Source organism: Chelon labrosus, assembly GCF_963514085.1.
Source record: "Chelon labrosus genome assembly, chromosome: 18".
Classification (NCBI taxonomy): Eukaryota; Metazoa; Chordata; class Actinopteri; order Mugiliformes; family Mugilidae; genus Chelon; species Chelon labrosus.
In genome coordinates this window covers 664,359-682,747 of record NC_140351.1, presented here as the reverse complement: position 1 = coordinate 682,747, position 18,389 = coordinate 664,359, and the positions used below count along the sequence as shown (strand labels likewise).

The 18,389-nt window shown below is 43.4% G+C and overlaps 1 protein-coding gene across 11 annotated transcripts in view; it reads left to right on the top strand.

Moving 5' to 3' along the window:
• LOC311503225 (uncharacterized protein) overlaps nucleotides 1-18,389 on the top strand; it is a 300,665-nt gene that overhangs the window by 172,088 nt on the left and 110,188 nt on the right. For all 11 annotated transcript variants that reach the window (XM_084565826.1, XM_084565827.1, XM_084565823.1 and 8 more), the window contains 4 exons: nucleotides 456-632; nucleotides 7,437-7,610; nucleotides 14,447-14,620; nucleotides 14,903-15,076. In XM_084565826.1, coding sequence (XP_084421952.1) covers nucleotides 456-632; nucleotides 7,437-7,610; nucleotides 14,447-14,620; nucleotides 14,903-15,076 — 699 coding nt within the window. The remainder of the gene's footprint in view (nucleotides 1-455; nucleotides 633-7,436; nucleotides 7,611-14,446; nucleotides 14,621-14,902; nucleotides 15,077-18,389) is intronic.

The window sequence follows — 18,389 nt, the reverse complement described above, 5'->3', positions numbered from 1 at the left end:
TGCTGCAATTTTAGTTGAAGGCGTCTGAAACTATTCTAACATTTCCTCCAACTGATCTGCTTTCTGCCTCTGATCCTGAGCCTGTCATCATCCTCTTTGCTCTTTAAAGTGGAAGCTTGTGCTAAATTTGTTCCATTCTATTGAAAATGTTAGTGTTTGACTTTAATTCAAATGTGAGAGCTCATTGTTGTGATGCTGATTATTTTGTTCTATGTGTGTTCTGGTCATTTGAGCAGATTAAACATGCTGCCTTTAATATGGCTATAAAAAAGATGGTTGTGTTTTTAAAGGTGTGGGGGATTGGGGGGGTGTCAACCTGGTTGGGACATAGAAGGGGGGGCACAGCCAAAAAAGTTTGGGAAACGCTGCAGTAATGTTGAGCTGCACATTTAAAACCTGAACACATCTGATTGAATTATTCATCATTTAATCTACATCTTTTATTCTTTATTCAGATTGTGGACCTGCGGTTTGTCAGAGATCAGCTGTTATTATCTGGGACCAGCTCTGAAGTCCAACCCCTCCCATCTGAAATATGTGGACCTGGGTGACAACAACAACCTGAAGGATTCAGGAGTGAAGCAGCTGTGTGGTTTTCTGGAGAGTCCAGGCTGTAGACTGGAGACTCTGATGTGAGTTCACTGTCTGTTACTGTTGTAGATCTGATATGTTTAATCACCAACTGAATCTAATTCATGTTCATCCAGAACTTTCCTCCATAAATCTGTAAATGTCCTTTAGTTCAAGACGAGTGTTTGTATCAGAAACTGTAGAAAATGTCCACTGTTAGTTGTTAAAGTCAATGAAGCTTAAAGGCTGTTAGGACACAGTAATGCAGGGGAGCTGCCTCTAGGGGGGGCACCAGATGAAACATGTAATGGTGTAGAACAGTGGTTCCCAACCTTTTCACAGCCCGTACCCCTTCAGACATTTGACCTCCAGCCATGTACCCCCTACTCTCACACACTTGAAGCAGCTAGAAAAAGAAATGTCTGAGAGCCTGACTGGTGGTAGCAGTTGAGGTCTCTCTGGAAGGGCAGTCTACCCTTTTTAGCCATGCTTGTTTCTGGGGGGAAAATAACTCTAGCAAGATATTCTGCTATAATATCAAGAGATTTACAGCTGTCCACCAATCACAGACATTTCAGGGAATCATGTCTTTCTTATTTAGGTGACCTAGCGCTAGCTACATTAGCAGCAAACTGATACATAGCTTTAAAGCCAGTTATCCTACAATCTAGCTATTAACATAATTGACTCACATGAAAAACAGTCTTTTGATTTTTCATTTAGGTGGAGAATCAGAAAATGAGATAACAACCCGTATGTGTTTATTCAGTTTCAAAATATAATCAGTCTGAGTTCAGAATCAACTCTTTCACGTACCCCCTACGTCACTCTGGGTACCCCTGGGGGTACACGTACCACAGGTTGGGAACCACTGGTGTAGAAGATGTGCTCACCATGGACGTGTGGTCAGGGGAGTCAGGTGAGGTAGTGCCTCATCTAGCATCATGAAAAGTAATGACAATAAAATAACTTCCACTATTTATCCATTGGTCTGTGATATAAATACATTTTCTGTATGATTCCAGTCATTTCAATCATTTTTATTGTCAGAATCTCTGAATTTAAGTATTTCTTATTTGAATACAGGGAGCGACCATATATGGTCATATAGGGAGAGACACCAGTTGAGGCAGCAGGAAGCTGAGCCTCGGATTGCGCAATCTGCCTGTGGCTGTCTGTATGCCATCAATATATTGGTTGTGTCCATTTTTATCATGTGTCCTAATCTTCCATAGTCTAGTTAATGTATTTCATGTATGAGTGGAACATATTTAGTCTTGTTGATCTGACATTAAACCGCACTGAAAAGCAAGGAGATGAGGCAGCCAGTACTTCTGCCTCATGGAAGAAGAATTAAAGTGACAGTGCTCTACTGGAGTCTGTGCAAAACGACTGCATTCAGTGCAGAATGTATCTGTGGTTGGTTGTTGGGGGTCAGGGGCTACAGGGGTCCTCCAGTGTTCAACAGTCTCACAGCCTCCAGGAAGAAGCTGTTCCTCAGTCTGGTGGTCCTGCTCTTGATGCTCCTCAGCCTCCTGCCTGAGGGGAGAGGAACAGGGTGGGTGGAGTCTCTCTGAGGGTGATGGAGGAGGAGGAGACATCGTGGATCCTCACAGACTGTGGCCTGTCTGTTAGGAAGTCCTGGACCCAGTTGCAGAGTGTGGAGCTCAGTCTGAGTGTTGTCAGTTTATGTACCAGGGTCTGTGGTCTGATGGTGTTGAAGGCTGATGTGAAATCCACAAAGAGCATGTGAACATAAGAGTCCTTGTTCTCTAAGTGGGTGAGGGCTGTGTGGACCACAGAAGATATGGCATCCTCTGTGGATCGGTTCTTCCTGTATGCGTACTGGTGCAGGTCCACAGTGACGTCGATGCAGTCCTTGATGCGGGCCATGACCAGTCTCTGGAAGCACTTCATGACTATCAGGGTGAGGGCTACTGGTCCATAGTCATTCAGGCTTGTCACTGTGGACGTTTAGGGAATGGGGATGATCATGGTGGTCTTCAGGCAGGTGGGGGCCACCGCCTGTTGGAGGGAGGTGTTGAAGATGTCTGTCAGCACCTCGGTGAGCTGGTGTGTGCAGCCCCTCAGCACCCACCCAGAGATGTTATCTGGACCAGCAGCTTTGTGTGGATTAATCCTCTGGAGGGTCCTCCTCACTTCTGCTGGGGTCACACTGAGGGGCTCTTCTCCTTGTGGAGGGGGGGTGAGTCTGGTGCTGGGGGGGGGGGGGGTTACCAAAAAAACACAAATACAAAATTTTGAAAAATATATACAAAAGATAACAATACTCTGAAAAAATATAGAGAGAAAGAACTAGAAATAATAATAATAATAATAATAATACATTTTATTTAAAAGCGCTTTTCAAGACACTCAAAGACACTTTACATAAAAAGGACATCAAATTAGCAAAACAATGTGAAATATAAAATGAAAAACACAATAAACTGAGCTAAACATTAAAAGCAATTTTAAAAAGGTGTGTTTTTGTCAGAGATTTGAAGGTAGGAAGGTCGGTACAGTCGCGGATGTGTTTGGGGAGAGAGTTCCAGAGGGAGGGGGCAGCTGCAGAGAAGGCTCTGTCGCCCCAGGTTCAATGCTTGGTCTTGAGTGGTGGAGTAAGGAGGTTTGCGTCACATGAACGGAGGCTGCGGGATGGATTGTGGCAACGGAGCAGGTAAGTGAGATAGGAGGGGGCCTGGTTATGGAGGGCTTTGTGTGTGAGGAGGAGGATTTTGAACTGAATACGCTGTGGAACTGGGAGCCAGTGGAGTTTCTGGAGGACAGGAGTGATGCGATCACGGGAGCGGGTGTGGGTGAGCAGACGTGCAGCAGAATTTTGGATGTACTGAAGTTTATTTAAAGTTTTGGATGGTGTGCCATAGAGGATGCTGTTGCAATAGTCAATTCTGGAAGTGATGAAGGCGTGAATGAGGGTTTCAGCAGCAGAGAAGGAGAGTGATGGACGGAGTCGGGCAATGTTCTTGAGGTGGAAGAAGGCAGTTCTGGTGATTTGATTGATGTGATGATCAAAGGAGAGGTTACTGTCAAAGATGACTCCGAGGTTGCGGCTGTTGGGGGATGGAGACAGGGTGGAGTTGTCGATGGTGAGGCGGAAACTGTCTGTGGTGTTGTTGAGGGATTTGGGGCCGATAATGATTAGGTCTGATTTGTCACAATTTAGTTTGAGGAAGTTGATCTGCATCCAGGATTTGATGTCAGCGAGGCAATCGGAGAGAGTGGAAAGAGTGGCGGGAGTGATGGAGTTGGTGGAGATATAAAGCTGGACGTCATCAGCATAACAGTGGAAATGGAGACCGTGGTGGCGAATGATGTTGCCAAGGGGGAGCAGGTAAAGTATGAAGAGGAGAGGACCAAGCACCGAACCCTGGGGGACACCTTGGGACAGAGGAACAGTAGAGGAGGTGCAGTTGTTGATGTGGATGAATTGTTGTCGGTCTGAGAGGTATGATTTGAGCCAGGAGAGTGCAGTGCCAGTGATGCCGAGGGAGGACTCAAGGCGGGAGAGGAGAATGGTGTGATTTATGGTGTCGAAAGCTGCAGTGAGGTCCAGGAGGATGAGGATGGTGAGCTGGCCGGAGTCTGCGGAGAGGAGGATGTCACTGGTGACTTTCAGGAGGGCTGTTTCGGTGCTGTGTTGGGAACGGAAACCGGATTGAAATGGTTTGAACAGGTCATTTGAGCAGAGGTGGGCTTTGAGTTGTGTGGCGACAATACGCTCCAGTATTTTGGACAGAAAGGGGAGATTGGAGATGGGCCGGAAGTTCGTCAGGATATCAGGGTTGAGTCCAGGTTTTTTGAGGATGGGGGTGATAGCAGCCAGTTTGAGTGAACGGGGGACTGAGCCAGACCTGAGGGAGGAGTTGATGATTTCTGTGATGAGTGTGGAGATGGCTGGTAAAGAGTCCTTAATGAGGTGAGATGGGATGGGATCCAGAACACATGTAGAGGTTTTCATGCCTATCATAATTTTGGGCAGCTCCCCTGGTGACACGGGGGAGAACTGAGACAGAGGCTGAGAGGTGAGGAGGGGAGGAGCAGGTGAGGGAGTGGGAGTGCAGGCCGTGGGGGCAGGAGAGGAGGACAAGTTGTTGTAAATGGTGTCGATTTTTGTTTGGAGGAATGAGAGAAAGGAGTTGCATTTGTCAGTGGTGAATGAGTTGGAGGTATTGTCGCTGGGCTTGAGGAGTTTATTTACTGTAGAAAACAGAGCCTTGGGGTTGGTGGAGCCAGAGTGAATGAGGTGAGAGTAGTAGGTGGACCGGGCAGTACTGAGAGCATCCTTGTACTGCTGAAGGTAATCTGTATAGGCTTGTAGATGGACAGTTAAACCGGTTTTCTTGTGAAGTCTTTCAAGCTGTCGTTTTTGTGATTTCATTTTGTGTAGTTCAGGAGTGTACCAGGGGGCGGAGTGGGTGAAGGAGACAGTTTTAGTTTTGATGGGGGCTAGGTGGTTGAGACAGGAGGAGAGTGTTACGTTGTAGAATTTGGTGAGGTCGGAGGGATTGTCAGTTAACAGAGGGGGGGGGAGGCAGATATTTTACTAGCAAGAGAGGCAGAAAGGGCTGAAGGGGAGATGGATTTGAGATTTCTGAAAGATATTGTCCGTTTATCCTTAGCGGTTGATGTTGATGTCCATGATGATTGCCATGATGAAATATAAAGACATTCTGTATATACAGTGTGGTGGTGGAATCAACTTTACAAATAAATAGTTGCTGAAACTTTGAAGAAAAATACTATGAGTTGGTGAGGTAGTGGTTCGTGTAAAAAAGCAGATTCATTTGTGTAAAGTTCAGTTAGTATTGACTCAGGCTGGTGTTGTACAGCCTGATGGCAGCTGGAATGAAGGACCTGTGGTAGCGTTCCTTCTTGCAGCGTGGATGCAGCAGTCTGCTGCTGAAGGAGCTGCTGAGGTCTGAAACAGTCTGATGCAGTGGGTGAGAGGGGTTGTCCATGATTGATGTCAGCTTGGCTAACATCCTCCTCTCACCCACCTCCTCCATGGAGTCCAGAGAGCAGTCCAGGACAGAGCCGGCCCGTCTGACCAGCTTGTTCAGTCTCTTCCTGTCCCTCTCTGAGCTCCCACTGCTCCAGCAGACCACTGCATACAGGATGGCAGAAGAAAGTCCTGAGCAGTGTCCTGCACACTCCAAAAGACCTCAGTCGTCTCAGCAGGTGGAGACGACTTTGGTCCTTCTTGTACAGGGCGTTTGTGTTGTGTGTCCAGTCCAGTTTATTGTTGAGGTGAACACCCAGGTACTTGTAATCCTCCACGACCTCGATGTCCAAGCCCTGGATGTTCACCGGTGCAGTCAGATGTGGTTTCCTACTGAAGTCCATCACCACCACCATGTAGCTGAGGACAGCAGATGTGTAGTCCTCTAGATCCAGCTCTCCCTCACAGACAGCTGCCTCTCTGAAGATCTGCCAGTCTGGAAACAGTCCTGCAGTCCAGGGACAGCATCACTGGGCCACACGGTGATGGTCCTCTGTGTTGGTGTGTGGCGTCTGAGCAGGGGACGGTAGGCAGGGACCAGCATGATGGAGATGTGGTGGAGAAGCTGAGGTGGAGGTGGGGGACGGCTCTGTATGCGTCTGTTTTGTTGGTGTGAACACGGTCCAGCGTGTTATTTCCCCGTGTCGCTATGGTGACATGCTGATGGAACTTAGGCAGTGTGTCTGTCAGGTTTACGTGGTTGAAATCCCCCACAATCACGTAAAAAGCCTCCGGGTGCTTGTTGTGGAGCGAGCTGATGTTGTTGTGGAGCTCCTTTAGAGCATCGTTAGCATTAGCACCCGGTGGATGTAAACAGCCATAATAAACACTGCTGTAAACTCAGGAGGCAGATAGTGTGGCTGCCATGTCACAGTCATATGCTCTATCACAGGGGAGTTAGCAGGAACAGGGACAGGATCAGCGTTAGCCTTTAGCCTAGCTAGCAGTCCGCCCCGTTTGCCCCTCTTCTGCTTCCACCCACACCGCTTCCTCTTGCCCTCTGTCCGGTGTGATCTGCTACACCAGTCCAGTGTCCTCAGGAGCTGCAGTCTGCCCAGCAAGACTCTGAGTCTGAGCACTGTTGTTGTTGTTGTTGTTGTTGTTGTTAAAGGAGGAATTGTTCCCTCTCCTTCAGCCCAGGTTCTTTCTACCTATTGGAAAGGTTAGTCTGACTATGAATAGACCACCCGACAACTTCTCTCCAATCAACAGTTTATTTAGCAGCAGAGAATAGGTCCAGAGTCAGCGCTGAGACTTCAGCTTAACTACCTTATGGGTAGAAAAGGAGAAGCCCCCAACTATGTGTGCACACAAGTTTGATTCTATCTGGGCTCCACCCGAGGACAATAGGAGGAGCGCCGCCTTTAGTGGATCAGTAGTTTCCCATGTGTAGCCGAGGCCGGCTCTAACTGGTTTCTACAAGGTGAAATATGAGAGTGTGGTGCATCTGATCTAGTGAGCAAAGCTGCAGCAAAGTGGTCAACAAGCCTGTATCTGGTATGATAGAAGAAGAAGACTTCTTTCTGTTCTGTGCCCTCACATAACTCTTTAATATCCAACGTTGTTGTTGTTGTTGTTGTTGTGGTTGTGGTTGTGGTTGTGGTTGTTTTTGCTGCGCTCGTGGCTGAACCATCCCTTATTTTAATAAGTTCGGTCCAGCTGCACCTTACACGCTTCACACATAAAGAATACTCATTGAGTATACTGGTTGGGACATAGAAGGGGGGGCACAGCCAAAAAAGTTTGGGAAACGCTGCAGTAATGTTGAGCTGCACATTTAAAACCTGAACACATCTGATTGAATTATTCATCATTTAATCTACATCTTTTATTCTTTATTCAGATTGAATCTCTGCAGTTTGTCAGAGATCAGCTGTGATTCTCTGGTCTCAGCTCTGAAGTCCAACCCCTCCCATCTGAAACATCTGGACCTGAGATACAACAAGCTGAAGGATTCAGGAGTGAAGCAGCTGTGTGGTTTTCTGGAGAGTCCAGACTGTAGACTGGAGACTCTGGAGTAAGTTCACTGTCTGTTACTGTTGTAGATCTGATATGTTTAATCACCAACTGAATCTAATTCATGTTCATCCTAGGGCTGAACGATATGGACAGAATTTCATATCTCGATAATTATGCCAGATATCTCGATATCGATACCATTTTTTTTAAAAAGCCCTCTTTCTAGACTGTGTACACGGGTACCATGTCTTTTGCAATGTGGTATGTTATAGCGTCTGTAATGTGTTTATGTCTGGTGGACGTCGACTCATACGGTGTAACGCTACTGAACGCATCAGCAATCAAACTTTGATTGGGCTTCTTTTGGGATGACTGAGAAGTCCCCGGTGTTTCTCTCAATACACTCTTGGTGCAGCACGTGATGGTGTTGTTTCATGTGGTGAAACATGTTTCTTGTGCTATCTTGCTTCGTCGCAATTTTCGCCAAGTGACCAGCACAACACCTCGCTCTGGTTTACATCATCATTTTTAAATCCCAAATACCTCCAAATAATGGGAGATGATTTATGTTTTGGCACCAAATCAGATTTTGCACTAGTGACACGGGAATCAATTGTCGCTCCCATCCCAAGCCCACAAAAATACTCCTGTCATATCCCGATCACCTGACTGCCCCCCAACAAAAATCCTGTCCCGCAAAATCACGAGAGAAAGACTTCCAGATCCTGTCCAGCTCCCTGTGTTGTTGTCTAAAGTTGGGCGCACTCACCGCATGGCAGCGTCACTTTTTAATTAAATCTCCCGTTGATTATTTGCTCTGTCCCGTCCCTTTCACGTTACCAACAGTGAAACTGACGGGAGTCCCGAAAAGTTGTCACCCTCTATTCTGCACCGCCACCGGCCGCATTATCTTCCACGCTCACTTTACTTTCTTTCTTTTTAATTTCCCCGCTGTGTGTATGTGTGTGTGCGTCTCCGTCTCCGTCTCCCTCACTCCCGCCCTCATATGTTTGTCATTGGTCTATATCGTTTATATCGTTGCTTTTTCGATATTAATATCTTGAATGTTCATATCTAGATATAGATACGATAACGATATATCGTTCAGCCCTAATGACAACACCACTGCAGATAAACACCAGTCTGTTCACATACATGCTAAAATACAGACACACTGAAAGTGTCCGTTTGCCAAATAACAGCATGTTTAAAACGGTATTAGCATGCTAGCTTAGCCCCGTACTTAACTGCACTCTCCACCGTATAGTAACCACCACGTCCTGCTTGTCTCGTTTTATACTACACGGTGAACGTGAGTCCTCTGCACAGTACATTCACTGAACATGCTACACGGATGTTAACAAGACAGTCATTTTAGCGATACAGTTACTAAACGTGAATCAAGTCCTCTGCTTGAGTGGCAGTTCTCTCCGTGTGTACATCACAGTACGTGAACGTGCTGTGCTTAAAGCAGATTCGCTAACTGTTCGTGATTCGCTGATTCTCTGTTCACTCTGTGATTCACGAACCTAGCGAATCTTGCAGTACGTTCGCGACTCATGAGAGGCAGTGCGAACGTGAATCACCAGACTGACTCACCTGTCTGTGTGTAGCAAGTGACACAACACTACAACAGCAGCACGTTCACTAAACGTGAACGCGAGTCCTCCTCCTTTTATATTGCTGAGTTAAGCAAATATTGGAAACTAGGAAAGGCAGGGAGATTAAAAAAAAACACTGCAGCTGCAGCTGATTTTCTGTTACTTTTAAAAACTTCAAATATTTAAATTATTAATGTTTATATTGTGTATTCTCTTAGGTCTAATGCAAATATATGCTGCTCGTCTTGTGCAGTAATATAGACTGAAGACCGAACGCTATGTGCGTGTATTTTTCCAGCCTGTCAAATAAATAAATAAAGTGTATGTGACTAAATGTCTGGTTGTTAAATATGTTTTATTGCACTGAAATGAAAACAAGAAATAATAAAAGTGAGAAATAATAAATAAAAGGCAAAATGACAAACTAAAACTATTATAAATACTTTACAAGTGTCAAACAAATGAAAGATTGTCCTTGTCATCCAAAGATCTTGCCCCTACTCCAGATTTGCATCTGAATATACAAGCTGGCTGATTTTGGATGATCTTATCTGTCACATCTTAAGCTGTAAATGGAGTAACGTTTGCTCAGGCGTCATCAGTCCCTCCCCCCGCCCCGCACGCTTTGCCGAAGATTCCCGAGTGAGTCACAGAACTCGGGCAGTTCCGCTCTCGCCCGACACGCTCACGGCTGAGCTCAACTGAACTGAGAAAAGAAGGAATCAGTTCATGAAGTGATTCCGTTCAGTAAGTTCACTCAAAAGATCGTTCATTGGAACGAATCATTCGCGAACGACACAACACTAAAATTCAGCCTTGCCGATCGTTCAAGAGTTAAGAGAACATATGTCTGTGAGTATTATAAATGCATAGTTATGTGTGTTGCTGTAACCGCTGTTTGTATAAGGTCGCGGTTGTTTGATGTTGCCGCCGCTATGGCGATGCTAGTTCCGTTTGCCTGTCTATGGTGTTTCGCATTGTACATTACCATTAAGCTAGCGGAGATTATTCTTCGTTGTTATAATGTCAGTCTTTACTAGATGTAAAGAGAAGTAAGAGATACTTAGAGATCTCTCTGGTGGCTGTCTGTGAGTGTGTGTGTGTGTGTGTGTGTGTGTGTGTGTGTGTGTGTGTGTGTGTGTGTGAGAAACGGTTTTAACATACTTTGATGTCACAGAGAGAATACATTCAAAACAGCTATCTGTCACAGATGATTTGCTCTGATAAATATTGAATTGCATTGACTGTGCATCGTGCCACGGTGCATTGTTACTCCACTGTATCCCCTGAGAACTGCAGTGACCCCGTCCTTGCAGGTCACTGACGGGCGAGGGCCTGTTCAACGCTGCTTGCAGCTTTAATTCCATTTGTCTTTATTTTTTCTCACTGGCTACTCTCATGTTGAATGAATGAACTGTGGAGTTGTGACGGCCAACGCTCTCTCTGTCTCATTCTGTCTCTTAACTGCTATAGATTGACATTGGTCCTTTGTCCAGATATGAACCTTATACCTGTGTAAAGAATCCTCATTGAGATATGAAACGTAACCAGTTAGTGTGAAAGCAGCCAACTGATGGAGAATTGAAGCTGTTTCATTGGCTTCATGATTGTAAATGTAGAGGCAGGGATGTGTTTGTCACTTGTCACCAGGGGCAGTGGGTGTGACTGGGGTTGAATGATTGACTAATCCATAGATTCTCAACCGGGGGTCCGCGGACCCCTAGTGGTCCGTGGTGTAATTGCAAGGGGTCCGTGAAAATAAAATATCTTTTAAAAAAGATCCTATGACATTTATACAAAAAGTATTATTTTATTCAAATGTGACTGAGACCTTTATCTACCTAAACTACAGAGGGTAACGTGACTATTTTTCTCTAATTCCATCTGTTTCACAAGTGTAATTCATTGTACGTTAATAAGAGATCTCGCACCTGTTTGCATTGTTAAAGTTACTGCATGACGCTGTTAATATAACAGGATCTGCATTCTTTTCAAATTATGAGCCCCCTAGTGTTTCAGTGGGGATACACCATTAATTTCTCAATAATGCTTTTATTGTGAAATATTTGCAGGAAGCTGATGTGGTAAAACTCATGAGATTGTAAGGTTCAGGTTAGTGCCTGATCAAACAAACGAAGAAGATGATAAGCAGAGTTACACAAAGAAGAAGAAGAAAAAGAAGAAGACGACGTTTCAACTTGACAACATGGGTTAGGTTTAGTAATGACGATAAAATAAATTATACTATTGATAAAATAAATCATAGGCCTACTATTTGTCCATTGGTCTGATATAAGTTGGTTATAAATGCAATTTCTGTATGATTCCCGTCATTTCGATCATTTTTATAGTCAAAATCGCTGAATTTACCTATTTCTTGTGTGAATATAGAGTGACCATAGGGAGCGACGCGAGTTGAGGCAGCGAGCCGAGCCGAGCCTCGGATTTCGCAGTCACTCACAAACTAGGTTAGGCTCCTTGGCTCGTGCCTGTGGCTAACTCTCTGTATGCCATCAATATATTGGTTGTGTCCATTTTTATCATGTGTCCTAATCTTCCATAGTCTAGTTAATGTATTTCATGTATGAGTGGAACATATTTAGTCTTGTTGATCTGACATTAAACCGCACTGAAAAACAAGGAGATGAGGCAGCCAGTACTTCTGCCTCATGGAAGAGGGCGCTAGTGAGCCACTGGTTCATGCTGTTGCTCTTCTTCTACTCTGAGTCAACTCTACTGTCCAGGTCCATTTATTGGGATCTATTCTTTGTGTGAAAGATAAAAATAGAAGATTGTAAATCTAAACCTTCAGTCAAAACAGGAAGTGGTAAATGATGGAAGATATTCTGTTAAACAGTCTGAATTAAAAATGGATCAGATCATCAGAAGATTTAACAGCTCAATATTAAGATATATATATATATATATATATATATTATATATATATATTTGATTAAGGTGATGATTTGGTTTTAAATTCAAATCCATATTTCCATTTGTGCTAACTTTGCTAACTATTTCACGCGAAAATTGTCCGAGTTTAGGGGGACGCAAAATCATTTCTGGAAACTGTATAACTATGCTGTTGTGTTACATTATACCAAGAAGCTACTGCATATGTATGACTTTTTTGTAGAGATGCACCGATTTATCGGCTGGTGACCGGAATCGGCCGATTGTCACGTGATCGGCCGATTGTCACGTGATCGGCCATGACCGGAGACCGGCCGGTCAGTCTGACATATGCCGATTTTTTGCCGGTCAAATGCACTCGCATTTACATCGCGCAACATCAGCATCACACGCGGGCCAGCTGACAGTCTTGCCTGGGCCCGGGACGAGATAATCTTAGACGAACTTCTCTCTCTTTTCTCAGCGGTAGCCTGACTCTGTCCCTCCGCTCCGGGACAGCGGGCCCCTCCCGCATCACTCTCTCTGTCACCTGACTGCAGCCGGATCTCTCTCCTCTCTGACGGAGCTACCAAACTCAACTGTTTCTGTCAAAGATAACGTGTTGTGTCGGGCTTTTATACAAGCTAATGGACGTTAACATTAGCGCTAGCCTGTTAGGTTACGTTACAAGGCTGGTAAACGTTGGCTGCGCTGTTTCTAACCTACGTCACCACCTTTTTTTAAATATTTGTTAAGAAAATCTTTAAGGCCTATATTTTCTTCTCTTTTCTTTCCTTTTCTGAGCACCGGACTTATGCTGACCGGAAGTTTTGAGCGTACTGAACTTCAAATCAAACGGCAACATCAAATTTTGATCAGTGGCCAAACCATTTTTGTGTTGGGGTTGGGGGGGTTCTTGACCACTATTTCAAGGACAATTGGGAAGAAAACAAAAAAAGGCTTTTATGTAACTGAAATATTACATTTTTTTTCCCCTCCAATTGGCCTATTTTAATTTTTTTTTTCCCCACACCAGGAGTAATTTATATAGTTCTATTTTTTTATAGTGATATCGATTATCTGTTCAAAAAAACGTTCTATTAAAGAAAAGATAATATTAATATTCTATTAAAGAAAAGAAAAGAAATCTTTGTGTGTGTTGTAAAGTGGTTAGAAAAATGAAATCGGAATCGGCTAAAATCGGTATCGGCAGGTCAAACTCAATGAAAAATCGGAAATCAGAATCGGCCGGGAAAATTGTAATCGGTGCATCTCTACTTTTTTGTTCTGGAAGTTACAACTGAAAGCTCATATTTGCCCCAAAGACTGAATAAATGCCATAATGCAATTTAAAGTGCAGTTTCTGCTGTTTCTATCAAATTGCACCCCCACCCACCAGATTGGGTGGCGGGGTCCTCAGGGTCGATCAAAAATATGCAGGGGGTCCAGGACCCCAAAAACGGTGAGAACCACTGGATTTTACTGTTGACCTCTTAAGCTATTGTTTCTCATAGTTTAGTCCTGCAAGTCCATCTGCATAATAATATAAGAAAAAGTATGTGTTATCAAAAGGATCAAAATAAAGCCCCTTAAATAGCAGTAATGGTTTCATGTTTCCTCCTTGGACTCAGCGTGTCAGACAGAGCTCCACTTTCTCCTCTCAGTGACTAACTTAGTCCTGATAGTCACACTACAGTAAATCTGAGCCACCAACCTCAGCGTACATTACTGGTGCACACCAAGCTGAGCCACCTGCTCTGCTCTTTAACATCCTCACATGGATCCTCTTGTTTTATCTCTTCCTGAGCCTATGCTCTTTGTTATTGATGTTGTGGCTCGTGTGGAACTTTATTACAGTTTCATTCAAATGACTGGCGTTGTCATTTTATTTCCATAAGCGCTGTGCTATGATGACGGGTTGTGTTAGCTCCATGCTCATTTAAAGTTGCTGCAATTTTAGTTGAAGGCGTCTGAAAATATTCCAACATTTCCTCCAACTGATCTGCTTTCTGCCTCTGATCCTGAGCCTGTCATCATCCTCTTTGCTCTTTAAAGTGGAAGCTTGTGCTAAATTTGTTCCATTCTATTGAAAATGTTAGTGTTTGACTTTAATTCAAATGTGAGAGCTCATTGTTGTGATGCTGATTATTTTGTTCTATGTGTGTTCTGGTCATTTGAGCAGATTAAACATGCTGCCTTTAATATGGCTATAAAAAAGATGGTTGTGTTTTTAAAGGTGTGGGGGATTGGGGGGGTGTCAACCTGGTTGGGACATAGAAGGGGGGGCACAGCCAAAAAAGTTTGGGAAACGCTGCAGTAATGTTGAGCTGCACATTTAAAACCTGAACACATCTGATTGAATTATTCATCATTTAATCTACATCTTTTATTCTTTATTCAGATTGAATCAGTGTACGTTGTCAGAGATCAGCTGTGATTCTCTGGGACCAGCTCTGAAGTCCAACCCCTCCCATCTGAAACATCTGAACCTGAGCAGAAACAACCTGAAGGATTCAGGAGTGAAGCAGCTGTGTGGTTTTCTGGAGAGTCCAGACTGTAGACTGGAGACTCTGATGTGAGTTCACTGTCTGTTACTGTTGTAGATCTGATATGTTTAATCACCAACTGAATCTAATTCATGTTCATCCAGAACTTTCCTCCATAAATCTGTAAATGTCCTTTAGTTCAAGACGAGTGTTTGTATCAGAAACTGTAGAAAATGTCCACTGTTAGTTGTTAAAGTCAATGAAGCTTAAAGGCTGTTAGGACACAGTAATGTTGAGCTGCACATTTAAAACCTCAACACATCTGATTGAATTATTCATCATTTAATCTGCATCTTTTATTCTTTATACAGACTGAGTTACTGCTGGTTGTCAGAGATCAGCTGTGATTCTCTGGTCTCAGCTCTGAAGTCCAACCCCTCCCATCTGAAACATCTGGACCTGAGTTACAACAAACTGAAGGATTCAGATGTGAAGCAGCTTCTTGATCTTAAGAAGAGTCCAGACTGTAGACTGGAGACTCTGAGGTCAGACTCCATGTTTTCTTCATGTGCTGAGATGAATATGATGGTAAAGTTGTGTTGACTCTAGGGTTGGGCGGTATGAGCAAAATCTTATATCTCGGTATAAGTAATTTCGTATCACGGTAACGGTATATATCGCCGTATGTTTTTTTCCCCTGTGAATTCGATTAGTGGCTTAAAATAACCATACTGTCGCATTTGATTATTTTCCTCTTTTATTTTTATTTGCTCACAGCAGCATAACATTATTTTAAAGAAAATATAATAATATAATAAATAATAAGCCACAAAGAATGTGCAAATGTCTGGTAAACATTGAACTCTAGCATTAACTTAAGCTATAGTGTGTGCAAATGTAAAGACAGAGCTCCAGCTTAATAAGAAATAAAAATAACAAATGAGAAAAAGTATTTTCAAGTTTTACACAAGGTAACAGGTGCATCTTTTGGCTTTCATAATACTCCTTCGCATGTTTTAACTTTAAGGGCCCGTCCACACGTACGAAAACGATCTTTTCCCTCTCCGTTTTCGATCATCGTTTCAAGAAATATCCGCGTCCACACAGGTCCGTTTCAGCTCGACCGAAAACGCTACTTCCTATTCCAGGCCTATAAGTGGCGCTGTTTCGGTTTCAGAAATTCACCAAAAATGGAGAGGAAGATGCGGAGCATGCGCACAAAGCTTGAGCGCTGTTTACAAATCGCCTTTTTTGCTCAGCGTGGTGACACAGGAGCATGATATTTTGCCCTAGTAACCCTAATAGGCTCAATATCGTCTCCAGCATGAAAACTAGCATGTAGTCCGCCATTGTTGTTGATGTTGTTACGAGACGTCTCGCGGGGATGTGGAAGGCTGCTCGGGAGGGTGGCGATGACATCATCGTTTTCCCGTATTCGCTGTCCACATGAAAATGCAGGAGCTGCGTTTTCGAATTTCTCCACCCTGGGACCCGTTTTCAGAAAAGTGCGTTTTAGGGTAATGCGTTTACAGGATACGTGTGGACGAAAGGCCAAAACGATGAAAAAAACCTCCGTTTTGGCGTATTTGCGTTTACGTGTGGACGGGGCCTAAGTGGTGGAAGAGGTTACCGGTGTTTCCACCTCCAGCAGCAACAGTCGCGCGACACTCTTTGCAGAGTATCACTTTTTGTTCATTGTCGGATTTTCTAAATCCGAAAAAGTTCCACACAACAGACGTAGCGCCCCTTTTCGGAACGAGTTCCTCCTCCTCTTTGTCATGGGTGGGTCGGGCTGCCTCCGTTTCCTCGTGACGTTCACTCTCCGCCTCCGCCATGATTGTTATCACTCAGGTAAAGCTGTTTCTTCTTCGTCGTGCTCATGCAACAACGCCAAGCAGTCTGCTGCAGTGCCTGCAGTGCCCCATGTGTCGAGGCGGTGTAATTACAGTGACTCAGAGAGATGCCGCAGACATCTGCTTTTTCTTCGGTATAAACGGTATTGCAAAATCTCTACCGGGAGACACTTTTATACTGACACACGGTATAATACCCTCGTACTGCCCAACCCTAGTTGACTCTAAACTGCAGACATCAGGCTGATATTCTACTGATCCACACTGAGATCTACATCTGAGATACTTGTCTTTTTGTTGAGGAGCACTGTTCAAACAGATGTATAAAATGGTTTTCTGTATTTGTAGGTTCTTTTCGTATATTTTTCCAATCTGTATTTTTTGTAACATAATGTCTAATTTGTAAATATCTATATAGATCACTTGAAGGCAAGGCAAACTTGTTGTGAAAAGGATTTAAATATATGCCCATCTAGGAGTTGATTTATTATCATCAGACCAGTCTCCTACAGCTCCCTTTAGTTGTTTTTTGACTAAATTTCAGACCTTCAGTGTTTGCACGATCCATAAATGATTGATTTTAGGTTTTTCTGAGGTTATGAGGTATGGTGTTTTGTTCCATAGAGACCCAACTGGTCTATAAGTCCCCGACAGCCCATGCCACCACTGCTCCCAGCTAGGCTGCCCAGTAGTAAAGTTTTAGATTAGGTAGGTCTAGGCCTCCTTTCTCTTTTGCTGACATTAGTATTTTCAACCCTATTCTTGGCCTTTGGTTTTGCCAAATTAATTTTGATATTAATTTTTCTAATAACTTAAATATGGATTGTGGTAATAATACAGGATAGCCAAGATATCTGAATCCCTGATTGGATCTTCTGAAAGAGACCAGGTGATCTAACTGGGATGGCCAATCCCCTACAATCATCATGGTTTCAGATTTGTTCATATTAACCTTATAGCCCGACACTCTACTGTACTCAACATTATGTAGGAGAGAGATGACAGCAGTAATAGGATCTTCCAAAAATATTAATACATCATCTGCGAAATTATCTGCAAGTAATCATGGTCAAAGAATATCGGCTCTGCTTTGTAGAGGATCTGTCTTTGGCTCCAGGCTTGTCTTAGAATAGCGTCCTTCACAGAGTAATCCAGAAACTTGACAATCAGTGATCTCAGAGTGGCAGTGGGGTTCTTTGACTTGGCTGTTAGGGATCGGTGGGCTCTCTCTATTTGTAGATTCACTTCAGGCATCGGTTGAAGGACTGATTGAATTAGCTCCTTCACAAAAGCCTTCGCATCCTTTCCTTCACTCCCTTCAGGCACCCAGTAGAGGCGGAGCTCAGTTTTAAGCTGCTGCCTCCAACATGGTGTCACCAGAAGTCCTCTATAAACTGTTTAATAATTATATTTTCATACTTTTACTAATGGTCAGTTTATCATTCATAAATTAAATATTAAAGTGTTTACAGTATTTATTTAGTAGTTATCAGTGGTTCATAAGAACTTTTAGAAAGTGTCAGTAAATGATGAATAAACTCTTTAAATGTACATTAATTCATCTTATTATTTGCACATGTACTAATAGTTACTGAGTGTGTTAATAGCTGTTTTAGAAACCTGTAATTCATGATTAATTCAGGTCGTTATTAAACATTTAGAGGCTGTTAATGAACTATTTGTATGAGTTCATCTAAAGTGAGGACTATCTATGACTAGTGAAGCTTTGATAAAGGAGATTTAAAGGTTCAGTTATCTTCTCAACAGAACAACACAGAGTGATACAAAACAGAAATATTTATTTCAACAGTTCTAGAGTTAGGTGAGAGTTCTCCATCTCATAAACACACAGCTGTGATGTTCCTTTGTTTCACTCTGATGACGTTTCCATGCAGAACTTTCCTCCGTCTATTTATTAGGTTTGAAAGACGCAGCGTCAACAGCAGCAGTCATATCTCAAATTAGCTGGACAACACTGTGAAATCACCACCATCTAAAGTCATTA